Raw genomic sequence first — 27,932 nt, 5'->3', positions numbered from 1 at the left:
ATCCGCACACTTGTTGTTTGTGTACATGGATTTTATAATGTCATATGTTTTTCCCCCAACACCACTTTCAATCAATTTGTATAGCAGACCCTCGTGCAAAATTAAGTCTAAAGCTTTTTTGAAGTCAACAAAGCAGAAGACTTTGCCTTTTTTTGTTTATTTGTTTGTCAATTAGGGTGTGCAGGATGAATATGTGGTCTGTATTATGGTACTTTGGTAAAAATCCTATTTGATATTTGCTCAGCATATTGTTTTCACTGAGGAAATGTCTGCTGTTAATTATAATGCAGAGGATTTTCCCAAGGTTGCTGTTGCCGCATAGTTATTGGGGTCAAATTTATATCCAGTTTTGTGGATTGGGATGATCAGTCCTTTGTTCCAAATATTGGGGAAGATGCCAGAGCCAAGGATTATGTTAAAGAGTTTATGTATAGCCAATTGGAATTTGTGGTCTGTATATTTGATCATTTCATTGAGAATACCATCAACACCACAGGACGTTTTGGGTTGGAGGGTTTGTATTTTGTCCTGTAGTTCATTCAATGTAATTGGATAGTTTTCTCTCTCTCTCTCTCTCTCTCTCTCTCTCTCTCTCTCTCTCTCTCTCTCTCTCTCTCTCGGTGCATGCTGGGTGTTTTTGGAGTTTGAGTGTTTGGTGTGGAAAGCTCTATCCTAACTAACTTTCTTGATTCTTTTCTTTACATGTTATTTTCTATGGTGGAGGGTTAATGCAATATTTGTTTTTAGCGGTATCCAAAGTTTTTTTTTCAAAGTTAGGGTGGAAGAGGACAGAGTAACTTTCCGGGGGGGTGGAAGGTGTAGTGTGCGCAATGGCTTCTCAGCCTAGCGCGGACGAGACGCTGTCGATACAGCATGGATTCAGGTGTGTTCCTGAGAACGGAGTTAAGGTGGAGGAGGTTCTGCTCGCGGTCGGTGAACAGGTAGGAGCTGAGTTTATACATTCTGCTTCTAGAATGAACAAAGCTGTGGTTGTGTTCATGAAAAGGGCAAATTTGGTCGGTAGGCTAATTGCTAGCGGAATATTTGTAAGAGATGTGTTGGTGTCAATTTCACCTCTCTCTACCCCTTCAACAAGAGTTGTAGTGGCAAATTTGCCTCCGTTTATTACGGACGATCAAATTAGGAAAGAGCTGAGTCGTTTTGGTAAGTTTGCTAGCGGTTTCCGTGTACTGTCAGCAGGTTTTCAGGCAGATGCCGTTAAGCACGTTGTTTCGTTCAGGAGGCAAGTGTTTATGTTTCTGAACAATAATGAGCAACAGCTAAATGTGCATTTCAAAGTGAGGCATGGGGAGGGGCTCTATGCAGGTTTTGCCAGCACAGATAGTCTACGGTGTTTTGAATGTGGGGATTTGGGGCACAAGAGCTTTGCGTGCCCACATAAAGGCCATAGACGGAGTGAGGGTGCAAGTGGGGAAATCGAGGTCAAAATGCAGGGGGTAAGGAGATGCAGACAGCAGAGGCTGGGCCTAGTCAGTCTAGAGATGGTGGTGTAGATGAGGCTGGGTCTAGTCAGGCTAGAGATGGTGGTGTAGATGAGGCTGGGGCTAGTCAGGCTAGAGATGGTGGAGAAGCAGAGGCTGGGTCTAGTCAGGCTAGAGATGGTGGGGTAGCTGAGGCTGGGCCTAGACATGCTATGGAGGGTGGTGCAGATGATGCTGGGCCTAGTCATGCTATGGAGGGTGGTGTAGCTGAGGCTGGCCCTAGTCATGCTATGGAGGGTGGTGTAGCTGAGGCTGGCCCTAGTCATGCTATAGAGGGTGGTGCAGATGATACTGCGTCTAGTCAGGTTATTCTAGTGGATGAGGAGAGTATAGTGGGGAAGTGTAAGAGATTAGGGGGGAGGAGGAGGGTGTCAAGAGGAAAAGGAAAAAGGATGTGGATAAAGGTACCATGGAAATGTTGCCTGTTGCTGTGGGTGAGGCCCTAAACAGAGAGAAAGGGCAGGTGGTCAGGGTGGGAGATAGAGAAGAGGAGGAAAGTGAGTCTGAGGAAGAGGATGAGGAGTTATTTTTTTCAGACTCCTCTTCAATTGGCCTGGAGCTGACAGCCAGTCAACCAGAGGGGTCTAAGTACACGTTGAGAGAACTGACAAGGTTCCTGAATGAGACTAAGGGGAAAAAAGTTAATCTTGAGACTTTTTTTCCTGATCCTAGAAAGTTTGTAAGATCAGTACAACATGCTATGAGAAATGAGGGGCATGGTGCCCTCTCACCCAGGAAACGGTTTAGGTTGAGGAAGTGGGTCACAATAGTGCGTAAAGGTTTACCTTCAGACACTGTTTAAATGTTTAATTTCTTTCTGACACTGGGGCTTTTTGAGCTTTGCTATTGGTCTATTTCTCTGCTGGCTTTTCTCCCACTTCTTATGGAGACTCTTCGGGTAGGCTCGCTCAATATAAATGGCGCCAGAGATGCGGGAAAGAGGAGTGTGTTGGGTGAATATGTAAAACAAAAAAAAGTACAGGTGTTGTTTCTGCAGGAGACTCATAGTGATGTGGTGAATGAAGTTGATTGGGGGCTCTGGTGGAAAGGGGCAAGTGTGTTGAGCCATGGGACAAATCTTAGTGCAGGGGTGGCAGTCCTTTTTGCACCGGGTCTGGCTGTAAAAATTTGCTCCTCAAAGGAGGTGTGTAGGGGTAGGTTGCTTGTTGTTAAAGCAGAAATTAACAACATGGTTTTTGTCTTTATAAATGTGTATGCGCCTAACACAGGGAGAGAAAGAGGGGTTCTATTTGGGAGTCTTAGACAGGAACTCTCACAAGTAGCGCCTGAGGAGACGCTGGTGATCGGAGGTGACTGGAACTGTACAATGGATTTTACAAAAGACAGAAATGGGGAAGAGCCTCATTCAGTGTCAGTGGGAGTGTTAAGGGACATCCTTAATCAGTTTGACCTAGTGGATGTTTGGAGAACTAAACATCCAAACACAAGACAGTATACGTGGGTGAAGGTTTTTGGGGCTAGGGTGAGTGCAGCTCGACTTGATCGTTTTTACATGTCCAGGAATCAGAGCAATAGGCTGCTGGGTGCTACCATTCTCCCAGTGGGGTTTTCGGATCACCACATAACCATGGCTCGGCTGTCTATTTCACCAGGGCCCCGGCAGGCATCTTATTGGAAGTTCAATGTAAAGCTCTTACAAGATGCCACCTTTTGCTCAGGTTTCCAGACTTTTGGGAAAGATGGGGGCAGCGAAGAGAGGAGTATGAGTCTCTGAGTCAATGGTGGGATGTGGGGAAAGTGCAAATTCGGCTTTTCTGTCAACAGTACACAGCTCTCTCATCCTCAGAGGCTAGGAGAGTATTGGGGGAACTAGAGCGGTGTATTAGTGAGATGGAGGTAGAGATGGTGGGGCAAGGCAATGTAGGCCTCCAGGCTAACTTAGCCGAATTACGTAGGGACCTGGGCAGTTTTTTCCAGGTTAAAGCAAAGGGAGCACTTGTAAGAGCTAGGTTCTCCATGCTCAAGGAGATGGATGCTCCCAGCTCCTTCTTCTTTGGTTTGGAAAGACAGAGCAGTGAAGCCAAGGGTATGCATTGTCTACGGCTGTCTGATGGGAGGGTGACCTCTGTGGTGGGGGAAATGCGGGAGCGGACTGTGGAGTTTTATACTGAATTGTATAGGGCAGAAATGTGTGATCCTATGTGTGCTCAGGTCTTGTTCGAAGGACTCCTAAGCTCTCTCGGGCACAGAGGGATGAAATGGACATTCCTCTGTTGTCACATGAACTGGCAGAGGCAGTAACCCAGATGTCCCCGGTCGTGCACCCGGGGTCGATGGACTTCCAGTGGAATTTTACAAAAATTCTGGGAACAATTGGACAGGATTTCTTTTGCGTGTTGCGTGAATGCGTCGGGGTAGGAGAGTTGCCGATGAGCTGCCGTCGGGCGGCTCTGACTCTCCTGCCCAAAAAAAGGGGACTTGTGTGAACTTAAGAACTGGAGGCCTGTGGCATTACTCTGTGCGGACTACAAGATTTTTGCCAAGGTCCTCTCTAACAGACTGAAGTCCCATCTGGACTCTATAATACACAAGGACCAGACATATTGTGTACCGGGACGCTCAATCACGGACAACTTGTTCTTGATTAGGGACATGTTGGACTTGTCGAGAGGTTCTAATGTGAACTTTGGACTGGTCTCTTTAGATCAAGAGAAGGCTTTTGATAGAGTGGATCATGAGTATCTGTTTAATGTGATGTCTGTGTTTGGGTTTGGGAAGAGTTTTGTGACCTGTGTGAAGCTGTTGTATGCTGGGGCGTCATGTATGGTTAAGGTGGGAGGGGGGCTCAGTAGGCCAGTCTGGGTGAGACGGGGGATTAGACAAGGATGCCCTCTATCTGGGCAGCTGTACACACTAGCCATTGAGCCTTTTTAGGACTGCTACGCAGGAGACTGCGGGGAGTGTGCTGGACAGGCATGGATGTGGTGACAGGAATAGCAGTCTCAGCATATGCAGATGATGTTTCTGTGATGGTCAGGGATGGGCAAGATATGCAGGAACTAGAGACCAGTCTGAAGGTGTACGAGGGAGCTTCATCAGCTAAGGTAAACTGGGGAAAGAGCAAAGCTCTGTTATGTGGGGCATGGGGGATAGGGCTCCTCCTCTGCTTCCAGGGGTTTGCAGTGGGGTTGTGAAGGGCTTAAAGTGTTGGGGGTGTACCTGGGCTCGGAGAGGTGGGTCAGCAAGAACTGGGAGGGGCTGTCACAGGCAGTGGTGTCAAGACTGGCCAGGTGGAGGTGGCTCCTGTCCCAAGTGTCATATAGAGGGAGGGTGCTGATAATCAACAACCTGGTGGCATCTTCCTTGTGGCATAAACTGGCTGTCCTCAACCCCCCCGCCGGTCTGCTTGCAGACCTGCAACGCAAGCTGGTGGACTTCTTTTGGTCGGGACATCACTGGCTGAAGGCAGCAGTTTTGTACATGACCGTCCACGAAGGAGGACAGGGCCTGGTGGAACTGGAGAGCAGGATGGCTGCTTTCCGACTAAAGGCGGTGCAGAGACTGCTGTACCACACTGATGTTGGCTGGAGGGAACCAGCATGCGCTGCTGAGGAGAGCTGGCGGATTAGGGTTGGACCGGCAGCTGTTCCTCATGAAGCTGGAGAGGCTGAGTACAGCAGGTCTCTCAGAGTTTTACTCTGCGGTGCTGAGGGCCTGGCAGCTGCTAAGACCCACACGAGAAGGGGTGTGGAGCCTGGGCAGTGGGTGTGGGAGGAGCCTATCTTCCACAACCCAGCCATCCCTTTGAGATCGGTTCAGTCGGCCAACCTGCAGAGGCAACTGATGGCAGGGGGTTTACAAAGGCTGGGTGACCTGAGACTGCTGGGAGAGGAGGGGTGGAAAACCCCGGAGGTCTTGGCGCAACAAACAGGAATAACGTCTCTTAGGCTGCTGGAGAGATTCCTGGAGGAGGTCCAGGAGGCACTGTCTGAGCCGGTAAGGGGGTGTTTGAGAGGCCAAAGGGAGAGGGGCCACCAATGTTCCCGCCACTGCAGGTGACGGCAGAGACTGGAGACTGGCAAGGGGGTCTGGAGGACTTGTTAGATTTTAACACTCCGAGCCTGGGGAGTTTGAGGGGTGGGAGGTAAAGCCCTCTACAACCTCTGTGTTAAGGTTAGGAGCATTAGAAGCCTAACAGGAGTGAAGGCACATCAGTGGCAGGGGGTATGTGGGGCGGAGAGTATGGTGGGTTTTAGATGGAGGGCGCTCTACAAACCCCCAGTACCAAAGAGGTCAGGGGACCTCCAGTGGAGGGTTCTTCATGGAGCCCTGGCCACTAACAGCTGGTTGGCACGGGTTGATCCGGGAATTGGGCAGGGGTGTCCTTTCTGTCAAATGAAAGAAACTGTAATTCATGTGTTTTCTGTGTGCACCAGGTTAATGCCATTAATGTCTCTGTTGGAATGTCTGTGTGACAGGTTGGGGGTGTTTTTGCTGTTGGGATGTTTATAATGGGATACAGGTATTCGAGTAAGGAGAAAGAAAAATGTGTTTTGTTGAATTTTCTGTTTGCTCAGGCAAAGTTAGCTATTTGGCTAACAAGGAGGAACAGGGTCAAAGGTGGGGGGATAACAGACCCTTTACTACTGTTTAATGGGATGGTCTCTGCGCGCCTTAGGGTTGAGTTTGAGTTCTATAAAATGATCAAATGTGTGGAGATGTTTGAGGAGATATGGTGTGTTGGGGGGGCTGTCTGTATTGCTGGGGAAGATGTTTTGGATATACGGTTGTAGGAGAGGTTTTTTGTGTATGGTGATTTGTACAGGATATATTTTTATTTTTTTTTTTTTTATTTTAGGAGTGGGGGGGTGAGTTTTAAATGAATTGAGAATGTTTCAATAAAGAAAGACCAAAAGTCAAAAAAGTCTCTCTCTCTCTCTCTCTCTCTCTCTCTCTCTCTCCTTCCTTCCCTCCCTCCTCCCTCCTCCCTCCCTCCCTCCCTCCCCCTCTCGTTCCTCTGTGATGCAGTGAGGAAATTGGCAGCAGGGCATCATGAGTATGAGGAAGTCCTGCAAGATGTTTCCGCTTCCCAGCGATGACTAGACTGCCCACAGGTTTTATGTGAGTGAATGGACGGCAGTGTGTCATTGTGTCTTGGTGGGGAGTGATTGTGAAATCATTAAACCCATGAAAATAACTTTAACTTCTCCTTCTGTGGTAGGTGTTATCACGCTATATTGTCTCTCAAATAGATATTGCAGTACATTAAATCTTGCTTTGTGTTGGTGAGAAATATCTGTTGATGGAAGAGGAACTGAATGGTGTGGCAGCACTATGAGGTAAAAATAAAGAACTGAATGGTGTGGCAGCACTACGAGGTAAAATAAAGAACTGAATGGTGTGGCAGCACTATGAGGTAAAATAATAACTGAATGGTGTGACAGCAATATGAGGTAACATAAAGAACTGAATGGTGTGGCAGCACTATGAGGTAAAATAAAGAACTGAATGGTGTGGCAGCACTATGAGGTCAAATAAAGAACTGAATGGTGTGGCAGCACTATGAGGTAAAATAAAGGACTGAATGGTGTGGCAGCACTATGAGGTAAAACAATAACTGAATGGTGTGACAGCAATATGAGGTAACATAAAGAACTGAATGGTGTGGCAGCACTATGAGGTAACATAAAGAACTGAATGGTGTGGCAGCAATATGAGGTAACATAAAGAACTGAATGGTGTGGCAGCACTATGAGGTAACAAAAAGAACTGAATGGTGTGGCAGCACTATGAGGTAAAATAAAGAACTGAATGGTGTGGCAGGACTATGAGGTAAAATAAATAACTGAATGGTGTGGCAGCACTATGAGGTAACATAAAGAACTGAATGGTGTGGCAGCATTATGAGGTCAAATAAATAACTGAATGGTGTGGCAGCACTATGAGGTAACATAAAGAACTGAATGGTGTGGCAGCACTATGAGGTAAAATAAAGAACTGAATGGTGTGGCAGCATTATGAGGTCAAATAAATAACTGAATGGTGTGGCAGCACTATGAGGTAACATAAAGAACTGAATGGTGTGGCAGCACTATGAGGTAACATAAAGAACTGAATGGTGTGGCAGCACTATGAGGTAACATAAAGAACTGAATGGTGTGGCAGCACTATGAGGTAACATAAAGAACTGAATGGTGTGGCAGCACTATGAGGTAACATAAAGAACTGAATGGTGTGGCAGCACTATGAGGTAACATAAAGAACTGAATGGTGTGGCAGCACTATGAGGTAAAATAAAGAACTGAATGGTGTGGCAGCACTATGAGGTAACATAAAGAACTGAATGGTGTGGCAGCACTATGAGGTCAAATAAAGAACTGAATGGTGTGGCAGCACTATGAGGTAACATAAAGAACTGAATGGTGTGGCAGCACTATGAGGTAACATAAAGAACTGAATGGTGTGGCAGCACTATGAGGTAACGTAAAGAACTGAATGGTGTGGCAGCACTATGAGGTAAAATAAAGAACTGAATGGTGTGGCAGCACTATGAGGTAAAATAAAGAACTGAATGGTGTGGCAGCACTATGAGGTAAAATAAAGAACTGAATGGTGTGGCAGCACTATGAGGTAAAATAAAGAACTGAATGGTGTGGCAGCACTATGAGGTAACATAAAGAACTGAATGGTGTGGCAGCACTATGAGGTAACATAAAGAACTGAATGGTGTGGCAGCACTATGAGGTAAAATAAAGAACTGAATGGTGTGGCAGCACTATGAGGTAAAAAAGAAGTAGAAATGCAGTGGTTTTGAGTGGAGGGGGAGGGTCAGGCTGAATGAATCCCAGACAAACCACAACACTTCCTTTTTGTCATTCTATTTCATTCTCTATATTTAAATTACCTGCTAGGTGAGCCTGGAGTGGAGCCAACCACATCCACACCAAGCAACTACAACTCATTGTATTGATGGATCTTCACAGCTACCTTTACCTCTACCACAGCAGCAGCATTGCAGGCTCTTCTTGTCACACGACAGGAAGCAGGAAGTACTCTGTGTCTCACCTTTCTTGATGTTGTGTCTCTGGGTCAGATGTACTCCGTTGTAGGTGGACATGGCCAGGTGAGACATGCTCATCTTGGGGGAGGAGAGGATGGAGGGAGTCCCTACTGGAGAGTAGTTAAAGATGGCCGACCCGTAGCTCTGACGACGTCCCTCACGGCGGTTGCTGTCGATAGCTACCTGGAGCTCTCCGGGGGAGCTCAGGCCCCTCTTTTCACATTCGTAAGGGTAGAGGTACTTCATATACCTGCAGGAAGGGAACAGCAACAGTATGAGGAGGACAATTCACAACATTTTACTGCAAGAGAATGGTGACTGATAACAAGGTTACATTATGTCATTTATTACAGATGGTGACTGTTAACAAGGTTACATTATGTCATTTATTACAGATGGTGACTGTTAACAAGGTTACATTATGTCATTTATTACAGATGGTGACTGTTAACAAGGTTACATTATGTCATTTATTACAGATTATGTCATTTATTACAGATGGTCATTTATTACAGATGTCAACAAGATTACATTATGTCATTTATTACAGATGGTAACTGATAACAAGGTTACATTATGTCATTTATTACAGATGGTAACTGTTAACAAGGTTACATTATGTCATTTATTACAGATGGTAACTGATAACAAGGTTACATTATGTCATTTATTACAGATGGTAACTGTTAACAAGGTTACATTATGTCATTTATTACAGATGGTAACTGTTAACAAGGTTACATTATGTCATTTATTACAGATGGTGACTGTTAACAAGGTTACATTATGTCATTTATTACAGATGGTGGCTGTCAACAAGGTTACATTATGTCATTTATTACAGATGGTGGATGTCAACAAGATTACATTATGTCATTTATTACAGATGGTAACTGATAACAAGGTTACATTATGTCATTTATTACAGATGGTAACTGTTAACAAGGTTACATTATGTCATTTATTACAGATGGTGACTGATAACAAGGTTACATTATGTCATTTATTACAGATGGTGTCTGATAACAAGGTTACATTATGTCATTTATTACAGATGGTGACTGTTAACAAGGTTACATTATGTCATTTATTACAGATGGTGGATGTCAACAAGATTACATTATGTCATTTATTACAGATGGTAACTGATAACAAGGTTACATTATGTCATTTATTACAGATGGTAACTGTTAACAAGGTTACATTATGTCATTTATTACAGATGGTGACTGTTAACAAGGTTACATTATGTCATTTATTACAGATGGTGACTGTTAACAAGGTTACATTATGTCATTTATTACAGATGGTAACTGATAACAAGGTTACATTATGTCATTTATTACAGATGGTGACTGTCAACAAGATTACATTATGTCATTTATTACAGATGGTGACTGTTAACAAGGTTACATTATGTCATTTATTACAGATGGTGACTGTTAACAAGGTTACATTATGTCATTTATTACAGATGGTGACTGTTAACAAGGTTACATTATGTCATTTATTACAGATGGTGGCTGCCAACAAGATTACATTATGTCATTTATTACAGATGGTAACTGATAACAAGGTTACATTATGTCATTTATTACAGATGGTAACTGTTAACAAGGTTACATTATGTCATTTATTACAGATGGTAACTGATAACAAGGTTACATTATGTCATTTATTACAGATGGTGACTGTCAACAAGATTACATTATGTCATTTATTACAGATGGTAACTGTTAACAAGGTTACATTATGTCATTTATTACAGATGGTGATTGTTAACAAGGTTACATTATGTCATTTATTACAGATGGTGACTGATAACAAGGTTACATTATGTCATTTATTACAGATGGTGACTGATAACAAGGTTACATTATGTCATTTATTACAGATGGTGTCTGATAACAAGGTTACATTATGTCATTTATTACAGATGGTGGCTGTCAACAAGGTTACATTATGTCATTTATTACAGTTGGTAACTGTTAACAAGGTTACATTATGTCATTTATTACAGATGGTACTGTCAACAAGGTTACATTATGTCATTTATTACAGATGGTGACTGATAACAAGGTTACATTATGTCATTTATTACAGATGGTGTCTGATAACAAGGTTACATTATGTCATTTATTACAGATGGTGACTGTCAACAAGGTTACATTATGTCATTTATTACAGATGGTAACTGTTAACAAGGTTACATTATGTCATTTATTACAGATGGTGACTGATAACAAGGTTACATTATGTCATTTATTACAGATGGTGACTGATAACAAGGTTACATTATGTCATTTATTACAGATGGTGACTGTTAACAAGGTTACATTATGTAATTTATTACAGATGGTGACTGATAACAAGGTTACATTATGTCATTTATGGTGACTGTTACCAAGGTTACATTGTCATTTATGGTCACTGTTACCAAGGTTACATTGTCATTTATGGTGACTGTTACCAACGTTACATAATTACAGGTGGAGACTGTTAACAAGGTTACATTATGCCATTCATTACAGATGGTGACTGTTAACAAGGTTACATTATGCCATTCATTACAGATGGTAACTGTTAACAAGGTTACATTATGCCATTCATTACAGATGGTGACTGTTAACAAGGTTACATTATGCCATTCATTACAGATGGTGACTGTTAACAAGGTTACATTATGCCATTCATTACAGATGGTGACTGTTAACAGCCAACCTATACAACATATAGTGTTAAGTGTAAATAATAGTAAACGACATATTGGCTGTAAATTTATAATAAACTGTTTACAATCATAGTAGTTGTATTACTTTAGTTTGGAGCTCAGATCCTTCTTTGCACATTGATAAGGGGAGAGGTACGTCATATACTCTGGAAACAGTTTAACAAATTAAATCACCAACTATTTCTCCACACACATACTTTTTTCAGGGTTAACATTCTGAAAATTCTCGAGGAGCAGTAATTGACTTGCTTAAATAAAGGTGAAATAATTACATCAAATTGTCTATTGTTGTCTGTTCTCTAGCATTTCAACTTGGTTAACACTACATAAGCCTTGCTCTCTAGGATGAAGAACAGGGAACTGGTTAACACTACATAAGCCTTGCTCTCTAGGATTGCCAGAAGAACAGGGAACTGGTTAACACTACATAAGCCTTGCTCTCTAGGATGAAGAACAGGGAACTGGTTAACACTACATAAGCCCTGCTCTCTAGGATGAAGAACAGGAAACTGGTTAACACTACATAAGCCCTGCTCTCTAGAATGAAGAACAGGAAACTGGTTAACACTACATAAGCCCTGCTCTCTAGGATGAAGAACAGGAAACTGGTTAACACTACATATGCCCTGCTCTCTAGGATGAAGAACAGGAAACTGGTTAACACTACATAAGCCCTGCTCTCTAGGATGAAGAACAGGAAACTGGTTAACACTACATAAGCCCTGCTCTCTAGGATGGCCAGAAGAACAGGAAATTGGTTAACACTACATAAGCCCTGCTCTCTAGGATGAAGAACAGGAAACTGCGTTGAGGATGATGCAATGGCTTCCTCTCCACTGTGATCCGGACGAGACAGAGTGAAGGGTCGATGTTTAACCTCTCTGCTGTTCTCCTCTCCACTGTGATCCGGACTAGACACGTGAATCCCCCTCTACTCCAACCCCATCATTACCATCCATCATGCAGGTTAGAATGGCTGTAATGGTAGTAATGCTCACACCATCAGAGCAGAAAATATATGTTATTGTGCCTATCAATACTCAGCTAAATCCTAATGACAGTGTTGTACAGTAGTGGTGATTATATATGTATTTATGAGAAGAACAGCAGGCTGGGTGTTAGATAACTTATAGAACATTATTTATAGAATATTATGCTGACATATTCTGAATTAAATGTAGTGTCACGGGGGAAAAGGTTTCATTTCTTTAACCTGAGACAAAGGTTTAATTTCCTTAACCTGAGACAAAGGTTTCATTTCCTTAACCTGAGACAAAGGTTTCATTTCCTTAACCTGAGACAAAGGTTTCATTTCTTTAACCTGAGACAAAGGTTTCATTTCCTTAACCTGAGACAAAGGTTTAATTTCCTTAACCTGAGACAAAGGTTTCATTTCTTTAACCTGAGACAAAGGTTTCATTTCCTTAACCTGAGACAAAGGTTTCATTTCCTTAACCTGAGACAAAGGTTTCATTTCCTTAACCTGAGACAAAGGTTTCATTTCCTTAACCTGAGACGCCATTTCAATCTGGGAATCAGCTTTGAATCCTTTGAATCTAACACACGCATATCTAACACACGCATATCTAACACACGCATATCTAACACACGCATATCTAACACACGCATATCTAACACACGCATATCTAACACACGCATATCTAACACACGCATATCTAACACACGCATATCTAACACACGAGTTGTTCTAGTACTCTGCAAGGCTACTGGTTCTGCTTCACTACTGTAGGAGCTAAACGGAATGAGGTATTAGTCAAATAAGCCGAAGCAGGTTATCTCCAGTTGTCTCCAGTTTGTCTCCAGTTGTCTCCAGTTGTCTCCAGTTGTCTCCAGTTGTCTCCAGTTATCTCCAGTTGTCTCCAGTTGTCTCCAGTTGTCTCCAGTTGTCTCCAGTTGTCTCCAGTTGTCTCCAGTTGTCTCCAGTTATCTCCAGATGTCTCCAGTTGTCTCCAGTTGTCTCCAGTTGTCTCCAGTTGTCTCCAGTTGTCTCCAGTTATCTCCAGATGTCTCCAGTTGTCTCCAGTTGTCTCCAGTTGTCTCCAGTTGTCGCCAGTTATCACCAGCAGTGTCACTCACTGTGTTAATGTATGGTGTACCCGTACAGAGCTTCACTCACTGTGTTAATGTATGGTGTACCCGTACAGAGCTTCACTCACTGTGTTAATGTATGGTGTACCCGTACAGAGCTTCACTCACTGTGTTAATGTATGGTGTACTCGTACAGAGCTTCACTCACTGTGTTAATGTATGGTGTACAGAGCTTCACTCACTGTGTTAATGTATGGTGTACCCATACAGAGCTTCACTCACTGTGTTAATGTAAGGTGTACAGAGCTTCACTCACTGTGTTAATGTATGGTGTACCCGTACAGAGCTTCACTCACTGTGTTAATGTATGGTGTACCCGTACAGAGCTTCACTCACTGTGTTAATGTATGGTGTACAGAGCTTCACTCACTGTGTTAATGTATGGTGTACAGAGCTTCACTCACTGTGTTAATGTAAGGTGTACAGAGCTTCACTCACTGTGTTAATGTAAGGTGTACCCGTACAGAGCTTCACTCACTGTGTTAATGTATGGTGTACCCGTACAGAGCTTCACTCACTGTGTTAATGTAAGGTGTACCCGTACAGAACTTTACTCACTGTGTTCGCAGGGTGAACGCTGCACTGGTGATGGAGGTAGGGAGGTTGAGGCCTTTGGTGATCTCACGCCATATTTTCTTATTGATGACCTCCACTAAGCCGCCTTTTTCTGTGACCAGCTTGTAGAGCGTGTACAGATCCAACACCTGCTTGGCCATGATAGGAATACGATTCACTGGAGTCCCTGTCGAGACGAAACACAATATCCACAATCAATGCTATTAACTTCAGTCCATCGATAGAGAGGGTTTCCTCGCTAGCTGTGGCTTATAACAGCTGACAGCTGGGTTAACAAGACATAATTACTTTTTGAAAAACTTTTGACACGGTATTTTTATTAAAGAGGCAATCTGCTACATCCTATTTTTTGGACTTTGATACATGTACACTATTTCGAAGAATATAACTTTAAACAAAGTAAATGTAAACTGTATAGCTTTAAAACATGGTTAAATGCAACAGGCAACGTTCTTCCTGTTTTTTAAAAACCTTTCTTAAAACAACAACTAATAACAGCAGACTACATTTTGTATTTTTGATACAACACTAAGAGAGATGTGGCTATATAATGAGGAATTATGATACTAGAACTGGGATGAACCTTACGAAGGGATAAAGGTCAGACATTTTTGGTCAGGTAGTTGGTCTATCACGCAAAGGCTGCGATAAGATATTGTGTAAAAAAATAACGCATTTGAATAATTTATCTACACTCTATGTTTGTTAGCTAGCCAGTTTTAGAGTAATAATTCCATACATTTTTCTAATTAATTTGAGAGTTAATATGATTTGAGAGTACTACTTAGCTCCAAAAGTGTTTATCATAGCATTGACTGTATGCTGACAGGGAATTCAGAGCCAATCAGTGGCTAGCTACATGACAAATATAATTTTACCAGATTCCTGTGTAGTAATTGTAATGACAGTCCACTCATATGCTCAATATTGTATAGTTAAAAACGCAATCAGAACTCTAGTTCACGGTTTACATTTGATCCAGCTTTTCCAATCAGAAATAATCCGGTGCTTGGATTTTCGAAGTAGTTTTAACTTTCCACTTGCGCTGCACAGGCTTCTGACTAGAGCGAAAACCAAAGATGGTGGATAAATAAGATAGTTTACTCAGTCCGTTGACCGTTGTAACAAAAGAGTGAAGGTTCCTGTCTGCGTAAGTGCGTCGTTACCTCTCTAACGTGCCCACGGTTCCTCCATAACATCTGGAATGCTAACGTCAGAGAGGGGAACAACTGGCTCTGGTCTACTTGTTGTTTCGTCCCGCTTGCCCCACCCGCCCCAACTAGACATTTTTTGCCAGTGAGATCTGGCCCTGGGGCTCCCCGCCGCCAGGCGTGAGGCAATAAGTCGACCAGAGTGGCCCCGCCCCGATCAGAAACACTAAGGGACTGTGGTGTCTCGCTTTCTCTACGATGTGAGTACAGCTACGACCAGAAGAGACTTTTACATAGCAGGTTAGGAGAATTAACATGGCAGGTTAGGAGAATTAACATGGCAGGCTAGGAGAATTAACATGGCAGGTTAGGATCATTAACATGGCAGGTTAGGATCATTAACATGGCAGGACAGGAGAATTAACATGGCAGGTTAGAGAATTAACATGGCAGGACAGGAGAATTAACATGGCAGGTTAGGAGAATTAACATGGCAGGACAGGAGAATTAACATGGCAGGTTAGGAGAATTAACATGGCAGGTTAGGAGAATTAATATGGCAGGTTAGGAGAATTAACATGGCAGGACAGGAGAATTAACATGGCAGGTTAGGAGAATTAACATGGCAGGTTAGGGGAATTAACATGGCAGGTTAGGATAATTAACATGGCAGGTTAGGAGAATTAATATGGCAGGTTAGGAGAATTAACATGGCAGGTTAGGAGAATTAACATGGCAGGACAAGATAATTAACATGGCAGGTTAGGAGAATTAACATGGCAGGTTAGGATAATTAATTTGGCAGGACAGGAGAATTAGCATAGCAGGTTAGGAGAATTAACATGGCAGGTTAGGAGAATTAACATGGCAGGCTAGGAGAATTAACATGGCAGGTTAGGATCATTAACATGGCAGGTTAGGAGAATTAACATGGCAGGTTAGGAGAATTAACATGGCAGGACAGGAGAATTAACATGGCAGGTTAGGAGAATTAACATGGCAGGTTAGGATCATTAACATGGCAGGACAGGAGAATTAACATGGCAGGTTAGGAGAATTAACATGGCAGGACAGGAGAATTAACATGGCAGGTTAGGAGAATTAACATGGCAGGTTAGGATCATTAACATGGCAGGACAGGAGAATTAACATGGCAGGTTAGGATAATTAACATGGCAGGACAAGAGAATTAACATGGCAGGTTAGGAGAATTAACATGGCAGGTTAGGAGAACTAATATGGCAGGACAGGAGAATTAACATGGCAGGTTAGGAGAATTAACATGGCAGGTTAGGAGAATTAACATGGCAGGACAAGAGAATTAACATGGCAGGTTAGGAGAATTAACATGGCAGGTTAGGAGAATTAACATGGCAGGTTAGGAGAATTAATATGGCAGGTTAGGGGAATTAACATGGCAGGTTAGGAGAATTAACATGGCAGGACAAGAGAATTAACATGGCAGGTTAGGAGAATTAATATGGCAGGTTAGGGGAATTAACATGGCAGGTTAGGATAATTAACATGGCAGGTTAGGAGAATTAACATGGCAGGACAAGAGAATTAACATGGCAGGTTAGGATCATTAACATGGCAGGACAGGAGAATTAACATGGCAGGACAGGAGAATTAACATGGCAGGACAGGAGAATTAAAATGGTAGGACAGGAGAATTAACATGGCAGGTTGGGATCATTAACATGGCAGGTTAGGAGAATTAACATGGCAGGACAGGAGAATTAACATGGCAGGACAGGAGAATTAACATGGCAGGACAGGAGAATTAACATGGCAGGTTAGGAGAATTAACATGGCAGGACAAGAGAATTAACATGGCAGGTTAGGAGAATTAACATGGCAGGACAGGAGAATTAACATGGCAGGTTAGGAGAATTAACATGGCAGGACAGGAGAATTAACATGGCAGGTTAGGAGAATTAACATGGCAGGACAGGAGAATTAACATGGCAGGACAGGATAATTAACATGGCAGGTTAGGAGAATTAACATGGCAGGACAGGAGAATTAACATGGCAGGACAGGAGAATTAACATGGTAGGACAGGAGAATTTTAACATGGCAGGACAGGAGAATTAACATGGCAGGACAGGAGAATTAACATGGCAGGTTAGGATCATTAACATGGCAGGACAGGAGAATTAACATGGCAGGTTAGGAGAATTAACATGGCAGGTTAGGATCATTAACATGGCAGGACAGGAGAATTAACATGGCAGGTTAGGATAATTAACATGGCAGGACAAGAGAATTAACATGGCAGGTTAGGAGAATTAACATGGCAGGTTAGGAGAATTAACATGGCAGGACAAGAGAATTAACATGGCAGGTTAGGAGAATTAACATGGCAGGTTAGGAGAATTAACATGGCAGGTTAGGAGAATTAACATGGCAGGTTAGGAGAATTAATATGGCAGGTTAGGGGAATTAACATGGCAGGACAGGATAATTAACATGGTAGGACAGGAGCCTTGGGTTAAGGTTGGGTAAGGGGGCCTCCTGTGTGGTGCAGTGGTCTAAGGCATCGCAGTCACCAGGTGCACTGTCTGGGTTAAGTGGGCATTGTGTCAAGAAGCAGTGCAGCTTGGTTTCGTTGTGTTTTGGAGGATGCACGGCTCTCGACCTTCGCCTTTCCTGAGTCTGTACGAGAGTTGCAGCGATGAGACAAGACTGTAACTACCAATTGGAAACCACGAAATTGGGGCGAAAAACAGGTAAAAAAAAAAAAAAGTTTGGGTAAAGGGTTAGCTAAAATGCTCACCTAACCTACCACGAAATGTCACTTCCTGTCGTAGCTGTACACCCTCTAGTCACAACCAATGCACAGTAAGACCTTCGGTGGCCAGTCGGATTTATGCTGAGAGTGATTACATTTCTCGCGCGTATATTTTATGGGTGGTTCTGGGAATTAAACCAAAATATCCTGGTTGAATTGCCGATTGCCCCTTAATGCATCCTCTGGAATCAAACTGTAGTTATGTTATCGAAGGGATGTTTTAGTGGATCAAACTGCTATTTTACACACAAAGAATTATGAGCCTTCACCAAAGTATATGGAACAGAATGTTCTAGGCTTTCTTGTACTATGAGAACAACGAGTTGTGGAAACATCAGGAAATAGCCGGCACCAGAAACAAGGCAAATGATGTCACTAACGCTATTTGATTCATCTTTAAAAGGAAATAACTCAAAAATAAAATTAAAATGACTAACATTCTGATATTTACAGTGAAAACATTAAAACAGCAGAATTACATTTCTATTGTACATGTGGTATTTAAATACATCGTATCTATGAAATTAACATTAAACGAGACTTTCAGCTCTGTGCTATTGAAATACACCGTATCTATGAAAATAACATCACTTTAAACAAGACTTTCAGCTCTTCGACCACAAACTGACTGGGAATCCTCATCGTCTTTTGTTTTCGTTCCACTCAGGTCTTAATTAGCAGGGTAAAAGGAGGCAGGTAATCATTTGTACTGTGCAGTTTAATGCCCCGGCCGTAAAGAGGGACAGGTCGGCCCTTTGTGAGCAGCCTGACGCTGAGATAATTAACCTGTATTTTGCTGTTAGAGCTCCATTGTGCCCATCGGATTTACTATAATGACAGTCAATACCTGCAGAAATAAAGTGGAAACAACAGCAGCAAACAGCGCAGGGCTGTGAGAGAGGAGGAGAGGAGAGGGGGAGGCGAGGAGAGGAGGAGGAGAGGGGAGGAGAGGGGGAGGAGAGGAGAGGGGAGAGGGGGTGGAGAGGAGAGGGGAGGAGGGGGTGGAGAGGGAGGGGGAGGGAGAGGAGAGGGGGGGAGAGGAGGGAGAGGGAGGAGAGGGGGAGGAGAGGAGAGGGGGGGAGAGAGGGGAGAGGAGAGGAGGAGAGGGGGAGGAGAGGAGAGGGGAGGGAGAGGGGGAGGAGGAGGAGAGGGGGGGAGGAGAGGGAGGGGGAGGAGAGGGGGAGGAGAGGGGGGAGGAGAGGAGGAGAGGGGGAGGGAGGAGAGGGGAGGAGAGGAGGGGGGAGAGGAGAGGAGAGACAGAGGGAGGGAGAGGAGAGGGGGAGGAGAGGAGGGAGAGGGGGAGAGGGGGAGGAGAGGAGAGGGGGAGGAGAGGGGAGGAGAGGAGAGGGGGAGGAGAGGGGAGGAGAGGGGTGGAGAGGAGAGGGGGAGGAGAGGGGAGGAGAGAGGGGGAGGAGAGGAGAGGGGTGGAGAGGAGAGGGGGAGGAGAGGGGAGGAGAGGAGAGGGGGAGGAGAGGGAGAGGGAGGAGAGGGGGACAGGGAGGAGAGGGAGGAGGAGAGGGGAGGAGAGGAGGAGGAGAGGGGGAGAGGGGGAGGAGAGGAGAGGGGGAGGAGAGGGGAGGAGGAGGAGAGGGGGAGGAGAGGGGGAGGAGAGGAGAGGAGCAGAGGGGGAGGAGAGGAGGGGAGGAGAGGAGAGGGGGTGGAGAGGAGAGGGGAGGAGAGAGGAGGGGGGAGGAGAGGGGTGGAGAGGAGAGGAGAGGCGAGGGGAGAGGGAGGAGAGGGAGAGGGTGGGAGGAGAGGGGAGGAGAGGGAGAGGGGGAGGAGAGGGGAGGGAGGAGAGGGAGGGAGAGGAGGGAGGAGAGGAGAGGGGAGGAGAGGAGAGGAGGAGAGGGGGAGGAGAGGGGGAGGGGGAGGAGAGGGGAGGAGAGGGGGGGGAGGAGAGGAGAGGGGGAGGAGAGGGGAGGAGAGGAGAGGGGGAGGAGAGGAGAGGAGAGGGGTGCAGAGGAGGAGGAGAGGGAGGAGAGAGGAGAGGGGGAGAGAGAGGGGGAGGAGAGGAGAGGGGGTGGAGAGGAGAGGGGGAGGAGAGGAGAGGGGGAGGAGAGGAGGGAGGAGAGGGGGAGAGGGGGAGGAGAGGGGGAGGAGAGGGGGAGGAGAGGAGAGGGGGAGGAGAGGGGGAGGAGAGGAGAGGGGAGGAGAGGGGAGGAGAGGAGAGGGGGAGGGAGGGGGAGGAGAGGAGAGGGGGAGAGAGAGGGAGGGGGAGAGAGGAGAGGAGAGGGGGAGCAGAGGGGGAGGAGAGGAGAGGGGGAGGAGGAGAGGGGGTGGAGAGGAGACGGGGAGGAGAGGAGAGGGGGAGGAGAGGGGGGAGGAGAGGAGAGGAGGAGAGGGGTGGAGAGGAGACGGGGAGGAGAGGAGAGGAGGAGGGGGTGGAGAGGAGAGGGGGAGGAGAGGAGAGGGGGGGAGGAGGGGGAGGAGAGGAGAGGGGGAGGAGAGGGGAGGAGAGAGGAGAGGAGGAGAGGGGTGGAGAGGAGAGGGGAGGAGAGGAGGGGGAGGAGAGGAGAGGGGGAGGAGAGGGGGAGGAGAGGGGGTGGAGAGGAGAGGTCTCCGGTAGCCTCTGGAACTGCCGATCTGCGGCCAACAAGGCAGAGTTCATCTCAGCCTATGCCTCCCTCCAGTCCCTCGACTTCTTGGCACTGGACGGAAACATGGATCACCACAGATAACACTGCTACTCCTACTGCTCTCTCTTCGTCCGCCCACGTGTTCTCGCACACCCCGAGAGCTTCTGGTCAGCGGGGTGGTGGCACCGGGATCCTCATCTCTCCCAAGTGGTCATTCTCTCTTTCTCCCCTTACCCATCTGTCTATCGACCTCCTTTGAATTCCATGCTGTCACAGTTACCAGCCCTTTCAAGCTTAACATCCTTATCATTTATCGCCCTCCAGGTTCCCTCGGAGAGTTCATCAATGAGCTTGATGCCTTGATAAGCTCCTTTCCTGAGGACGGCTCACCTCTCACAGTTCTGGGCGACTTTAACCTCCCCACGTCTACATTTAACATAACATTTAACATTTAAGTCATTTAGCAGACGCTCTTATCCAGAGCGACTTACAAATTGGTGCGTTCACCTTAAGACATCCAGTGGAACAGCCACTTTACAATAGTGCATCTAAATCTAGTAAGGGGGTGAGAAGGATTACTTTATCCTATCCTAGGTATTCCTGAAAGAGGTGGGGTTTCGTCTACCTTTGACTCAATTCCTCTCTCATTCCTCATTCCTCTCATTCCTCTCTGCCTCCTTCTTTCCACTCCTCTCCTCTTTTGACCTCACCCTCTCACCTTCCCCCCCTACTCACAAGGCAGGCAATACGCTCGACCTCATCTTTACTAGATGCTGTTCTTCCACTAACCTCATTGCAACTCCCCTCCAAGTCTCCGACCACTACCTTGTATCCTTTTCCCTCTCGCTCTCATCCAACACTTCCCACACTGCCCCTACTCGGATGGTATCGCGCCGTCCCAACCTTCGCTCTCTCTCCCCCGCTACTCTCTCCTCTTCCATCCTATCATCTCTTCCCTCTGCTCAAACCTTCTCCAACCTATCTCCTGATTCTGCCTTCTCAACCCTCCTCTCCTCCCTTTCTGCATCCTTTGACTCTTTATGTCCCCTATCCTCCAGGCCGGCTCGGTCCTCCCCTCCCGCCTCCGTGGCTCGACGACTCATTGCGAGCTCACAGAACAGGGCTCCGGGCAGCCGAGCGGAAATGGAGGAAAACCGCTCTCCCTGCGGACCTGGCATCCTTTCACTCCCTCCTCTCTACATTTTCCTCTTCTGTCTCTGCTGCTAAAGCCACTTTCTACCACTCTAAATTCCAAGCATCTGCCTCTAACCCTAGGAAGCTCTTTGCCACCTTCTCCTCCCTCCTGAATCCTCCTCCCCCTCCCCCTCCTCCCTCTCTGCAGATGACTTCGTCAACCATTTTGAAAAGAAGGTCGACGACATCCGATCCTCGTTTGCTAAGTCAAACGACACCGCTGGTTCTGCTCACACTGCCCTACCCTGTGCTCTGACCTCTTTCTCCCCTCTCTCTCCAGATGAAATCTCGCGTCTTGTGACGGCCGGGCCGCCCAACAACCTGCCCGCTTGACCCTATCCCCTCCTCTCTTCTCCAGACCATTTCCGGAGACCTTCTCCCTTACCTCACCTCGCTCATCAACTCATCCCTGACCGCTGGCTACGTCCCTTCCGTCTTCAAGAGAGCGAGAGTTGCACCCTTCTGAAAAACCTACACTCGATCCCTCCGATGTCAACAACTACAGACCAGTATCCCTTCTTTCTTTTCTCTCCAAAACTCTTGAACGTGCCGTCCTTGGCCAGCTCTCCCGCTATCTCTCTCAGAATGACCTTCTTGATCCAAATCAGTCAGGTTTCAAGACTAGTCATTCAACTGAGACTGCTCTTCTCTGTATCACGGAGGCGCTCCGCACTGCTAAAGCTAACTCTCTCTCCTCTGCTCTCATCCTTCTAGACCTATCGGCTGCCTTCGATACTGTGAACCATCAGATCCTCCTCTCCACCCTCTCCGAGTTGGGCATCTCTGGCGCGGCCCACGCTTGGATTGCGTCCTACCTGACAGGTCGCTCCTACCAGGTGGCGTGGCGAGAATCTGTCTCCTCACCACGCGCTCTCACCACTGGCGTCCCCCAGGGCTCTGTTCTAGGCCCTCTCCTATTCTCGCTATACACCAAGTCACTTGGCTCTGTCATAACCTCACATGGTCTCTCCTATCATTGCTATGCAGACGACACACAATTAATCTTCTCCTTTCCCCTTCTGATGACCAGGTGGCGAATCGCATCTCTGCATGTCTGGCAGACATATCAGTGTGGATGACGGATCACCACCTCAAGCTGAACCTCGGCAAGACGGAGCTGCTCTTCCTCCCGGGAAGGACTGCCCGTTCCATGATCTCGCCATCACGGTTGACAACTCCATTGTGTCCTCCTCCCAGAGCGCTAAGAACCTTGGCGTGATCCTGGACAACACCCTGTCGTTCTCAACTAACATCAAGGCGGTGGCCCGTTCCTGTAGGTTCATGCTCTACAACATCCGCAGAGTACGACCCTGCCTCACACAGGAAGCGGCGCAGGTCCTAATCCAGGCACTTGTCATCTCCCGTCTGGATTACTGCAACTCGCTGTTGGCTGGGCTCCCTGCCTGTGCCATTAAACCCCTACAACTCATCCAGAACGCCGCAGCCCGTCTGGTGTTCAACCTTCCCAAGTTCTCTCACGTCACCCCGCTCCTCCGCTCCCTCCACTGGCTTCCAGTTGAAGCTCGCATCCGCTACAAGACCATGGTGCTTGACTACGGAGCTGTGAGGGGAACGGCACCTCAGTACCTCCAGGCTCTGATCAGGCCCTACACCCAAACAAGGGCACTGCGTTCATCCACCTCTGGCCTGCTCGCCTCCCTACCACTGAGGAAGTACAGTTCCCGCTCAGCCCAGTCAAAACTGTTCGCTGCTCTGGCCCCCCAATGGTGGAACAAACTCCCTCACGACGCCAGGACAGCGGAGTCAATCACCACCTTCCGGAGACACCTGAAACCCCACCAGATTTACTTCATCACAGGCTTCCTGTAGGATGATGAGCATCGCTGCAGTGAATCAATGATACTAAAAAATGACTGGATCAATACAGGGACATTCTGGACTCACCATGTGATGTCACTATCACCGAAGACTCCACATTAAATATAGGGGGAGTGAGGGAGTGTACTGTGTGTGTGTGAGAGAGAGTCAGAGACAGAGCGAGAGAGAGAGAGAGAGAGAGAGAGAGAGAGAGAGAGAGAGAGAGAGAGAGAGAGAGAGAGAGGGAGAGAGAGAGAGAGAGAGAGAGAGAGAGAGAGAGAGAGAGAGGAGAGAGAGAGAGAGAGAGAGAGAGAGAGAGAGAGAGAGAGAGAGAGAGAGAGAGGTTGGGGAGAGAGAGAGAGAGAGAGAGACAGAGAGAGAGAGAGAGAGAGAGAGAGAGCAAAGGTAATTAAGATCCTAAAATGTATTTGACTATGTCTCTTCCTGTCACACTCTGTGTACCTCTTCCTGTCACACCCTGTATACCTCTTCCTGTCACACCCTGTGTGTCTCTTCCTGTCACACCCTGTGTACCTCTTCCTGTCACACCCTGTGTACCTCTTCCTGTCACACCCTGTGTGTCTCTTCCTGTCACACCCTGTGTACCTCTTCCTGTCACACCCTGTGTACCTCTTCCTGTCACACCCTGTGTGTCTCTTCCTGTCACACCCTGTGTGTCTCTTCCTGTCACACCCTGTGTACCTCTTCCTGTCACACCCTGTGTACCTCTTCCTGTCACACCCTGTGTGCCTCTTCCTGTCACACCCTGTGTGTCTCTTCCTGTCACACTCTGTGTACCTCTTCCTGCCACACCCTGTGTGCCTCTTCCTGTCACACCCTGTGTGCCTCTTCCTGTCACACCCTGTGTACCTCTTCCTGTCACACCCTGTGTACCTCTTCCTGTCACACCCTGTGTACCTCTTCCTGTCACACCCTGTGTGTCTCTTCCTGTCACACCCTGTGTGCCTCTTCCTGTCACACCCTGTGTGCCTCTTCCTGTCACACCCTGTGTGCCTCTTCCTGTCACACCCTGTGTACCTCTTCCTGTCACACCCTGTGTACCTCTTCCTGTCACACCCTGTGTACCCTCTTCCTGTCACACCCTGTGTGCCTCTTCCTGTCACACCCTGTGTACCTCTTCCTGTCACACCCTGTGTGTCTCTTCCTGTCACACCCTGTGTGTCTTCCTCACACCCTGTGTCTCTTCCTGTCACACCCTGTGTGTCTCTTCCTGTCACACCCTGTGTACCTCTTCCTGTCACACCCTGTGTACCTCTTCCTGTCACACCCTGTGTACCTCTTCCTGTCACACCCTGTGTACCTCTTCCTGTCACACCCTGTGTACCTCTTCCTGTCACACCCTGTGTGTCTCTTCCTGTCACACCCTGTGTGTCTCTTCCTGTCACACCCTGTGTGTCTCTTCCTGTCACACCCTGTGTGTCTCTTCCTGTCACACCCTGTGTGTCTCTTCCTGTCACACCCTGTGTACCTCTTCCTGTCACACCCTGTGTGTCTCTTCCTGTCACACCCTGTGTGTCTCTTCCTGTCACACCCTGTGTGTCTCTTCCTGTCACACCCTGTGTACCTCTTCCTGTCACACCCTGTGTACCTCTTCCTGTCACACCCTGTGTACCTCTTCCTGTCACACCCTGTGTACCTCTTCCTGTCACACCCTGTGTACCTCTTCCTGTCACACCCTGTGTACCTCTTCCTGTCACACCCTGTGTACCTCTTCCTGTCACACCCTGTGTGTCTCTTCCTGTCACACCCTGTGTACCTCTTCCTGTCACACCCTGTGTACCTCTTCCTGTCACACCCTGTGTGTCTCTTCCTGTCACACCCTGTGTACCTCTTCCTGTCACACCCTGTGTACCTCTTCCTGCCACACCCTGTGTGTCTCTTCCTGTCACACTCTGTGTACCTCTTCCTCTTTAAGCTGTACACTCCACAGAGCTGGGCTTTAGAAATTGCCATTGCCTAAAGAAAAAAATAAGCAAACACGTTTGGTGTTCATCAAAAGGCATGTGGGAGACTCCCCAAACATATGGAAGAAGGTACTCTAGTCAGATGAGACTAAAATGTAGCTTTTTGGCCATCGAGGAAAACGCTATGTCTGGCACAAACCCAACACTGCCCATCACCCTGAGAACACCATCCCCACAGTGAAGCATGGTGGTGGCAGCATCATGCTGTGGGGATGTTTTTCGTCGGCAGGGACTGGGAAACTGGTCAGAATTGAAGGAATGATGGATGGCTTGGTTGGGTTTATTGTGGGTCCTAGTGCTGCCTGGTTTCTAGTCTGTGGTTGGGTTCTGGCTTGGTTGGGTTTATTGTAGGTCCTAGTGCTGCCTGGTTTCTAGTCTGTGGTTGGGTTCTGGCTTGGTTGGGATTATTGTAGGTCCTAGTGCTGCCTGGTTTCTAGTCTGTGGTTGGGTTCTGGCTTCCTGTTATTGTGGGTCCTAGTGTGCCTGGTTCCTAGTCCACCCTGTTGGCCTTCCTGTCACATCCTTTAGCAGACACTTATCCAGAGTCATTTACAGGACCGATTAGGATGAAGTGCCTTGCTCAAGGGCACATAGACTGATTATTCACCTATTGTGTGGTAGGCTAGGGGATTTAAGCCAGCGACCTTTCAGTTACTGGCCCACCACTCTTACTGCTAGGCTACCTTACTGCTAAGCTACCTTACTGGTAAGCTACCTTACTGCTAGGCTACCTTACTGCTAGGCTACCTTACTGCTAAGCTACCTTACTGCTTGTCATGAGTCAGTGTGCAGCAGGTAGGACGGAGTCAGGACACAGAACTGAGTAAAAACGTTCTTTACCCGGAAAATCGAAAACAAATTCCAGACAGGTTTCCTCAAATGATTGCCTCTTCCTGGTTCACCCAACTACTTCTCTGATAGAGTTCAGTGTGTCAAATCGGAGGGTCCTGTCACGGACCTCTGGCAGTCTCTTGGGGTGCCACAGGGTTCTCTTCTTGGACCGACTCTCTTCTCTGTATCATCAACCCTGATGTTGCTCTTGCTGCTGGTGAGTCTCTGATCCACCTCTTCGCAGACGACACCATCCTGTATACTTCCGGCCCTTCTTTGGACACTGTGTTAACAACCCTCCAGGCAAGCTTCAATGCCATACAACTCTCCTTCCGTGGCCTCCAATTGCTCTTAAATACAAGTAAAACTAAATGCATGCTCTTCAACCGATGGGCTACCTGCACCTACCCGCCTGTCCAACATCACTACTCTGGACGGCTCTGACTTAGAATCAGATGAGACTAAAAATACTTAGGTGTCTGGTTAGACTGTAAACTCTCCTTCCAGACCCATATCAAACATCTGCCAAAGTTAAATCACCCTAGCAACAAAGCATCCTTCACTCATGTGAAACACCCTTGTAAAATTGACCATCCTATCAATCCTCGACTTTGGGGATGTCATTTACAAAATAGCCTCCAATACCCTACTCAACAAATTGATGCAGTCTATCACAGTGCTATCCGTTTTGTCACCAAAGCCCCATATACTACCCACCATTGCGACCTGTACGCTCTCGTTGGCTTGGGCTTTACTTGTCGCCAAACCCACTGGCTCCATGTCATCTACAAGACCCTGCTAGGTAAAGTCCCCCTTATCTCAGCTCGCTGGTCACCATAGCATCTCCCACCTGTGCTGCACGCTCCAGCAGGTATATCTCTCTAGTCACCCCCAAAACCAATTCTTTCTTTGGCCGCCTCTCCTTCCAGTTCTCTGCTGCCAATGACTGGTTCGAACTACAAAAATCTCTTAAATTGGAAACACTTATCTCCCTCACTAGCTTTAAACACCAACTGTCAGAGCATCTTACAGATTACTGCACCTGTACATAGCCCACCTATAATTTAGCCCAAACAACTACCTCTTTCCTAACTGTATTTAATTTATTTATTTATTTTGCTCCTTTGCACCCCATTATTTTTATTTCTACTTTGCACATTCTTCCATTGCAATACTACCATTCCAGTGTTTTACTTGCTATATTGTATTTACTTTGCCACCATGGCCTTTTTTGCCTTTACCTCCCTTCTCACCTAATTTGCTCACATTGTATATAGACTTGTTTTTTTTTTTTTTTACTGTATTATTGACTGTATGTTTGTTTTACTCCATGTGTAACTCTGTGTCGTTGTATGTGTCGAACTGCTTTGCTTTATCTTGGCCAGGTCGCAATTGTAAATGAGAACTTGTTCTCAACTTGCTTACCTGGTTAAATAAAGGTGAAATAAATAAAATAAAAAAACAGGTAAAAATACTCGACACAACAGAGCGACAAATTAACAAAGAACAAACACGCACAAAACCATGTGGGAACCAGGGGGTTAAATAGGGAATAAATGATAACGTAATGGAAACCAGGACAATGGAGACAAATCAAGTGGAAAAGGAAACGTAGATCGGTGGCGTCGACCGCCGCCCGAACAA

At 46.4% G+C, this 27,932-nt stretch overlaps 1 protein-coding gene across 1 annotated transcript in view; it reads right to left on the bottom strand.

Moving 5' to 3' along the window:
• The window catches only part of LOC115127521 (AT-rich interactive domain-containing protein 3A-like), a 215,590-nt gene that overhangs the window by 31,869 nt on the left and 155,789 nt on the right, over positions 1-27,932 (bottom strand). The window contains exons 5-6 of the mRNA XM_065011318.1: positions 13,922-14,105; positions 8,529-8,773 (exon numbers count right to left, since the gene is read on the bottom strand). Coding sequence (XP_064867390.1) covers positions 8,529-8,773; positions 13,922-14,105 — 429 coding nt within the window. The remainder of the gene's footprint in view (positions 1-8,528; positions 8,774-13,921; positions 14,106-27,932) is intronic.

The sequence above is a fragment of the Oncorhynchus nerka genome, linkage group LG27 (assembly GCF_034236695.1).
Source record: "Oncorhynchus nerka isolate Pitt River linkage group LG27, Oner_Uvic_2.0, whole genome shotgun sequence".
Taxonomy (NCBI): Eukaryota; Metazoa; Chordata; class Actinopteri; order Salmoniformes; family Salmonidae; genus Oncorhynchus; species Oncorhynchus nerka.
The sequence above is the reverse complement of the archived record's forward strand: the minus strand, read 5'-3'. Positions and strand labels throughout refer to the sequence as shown.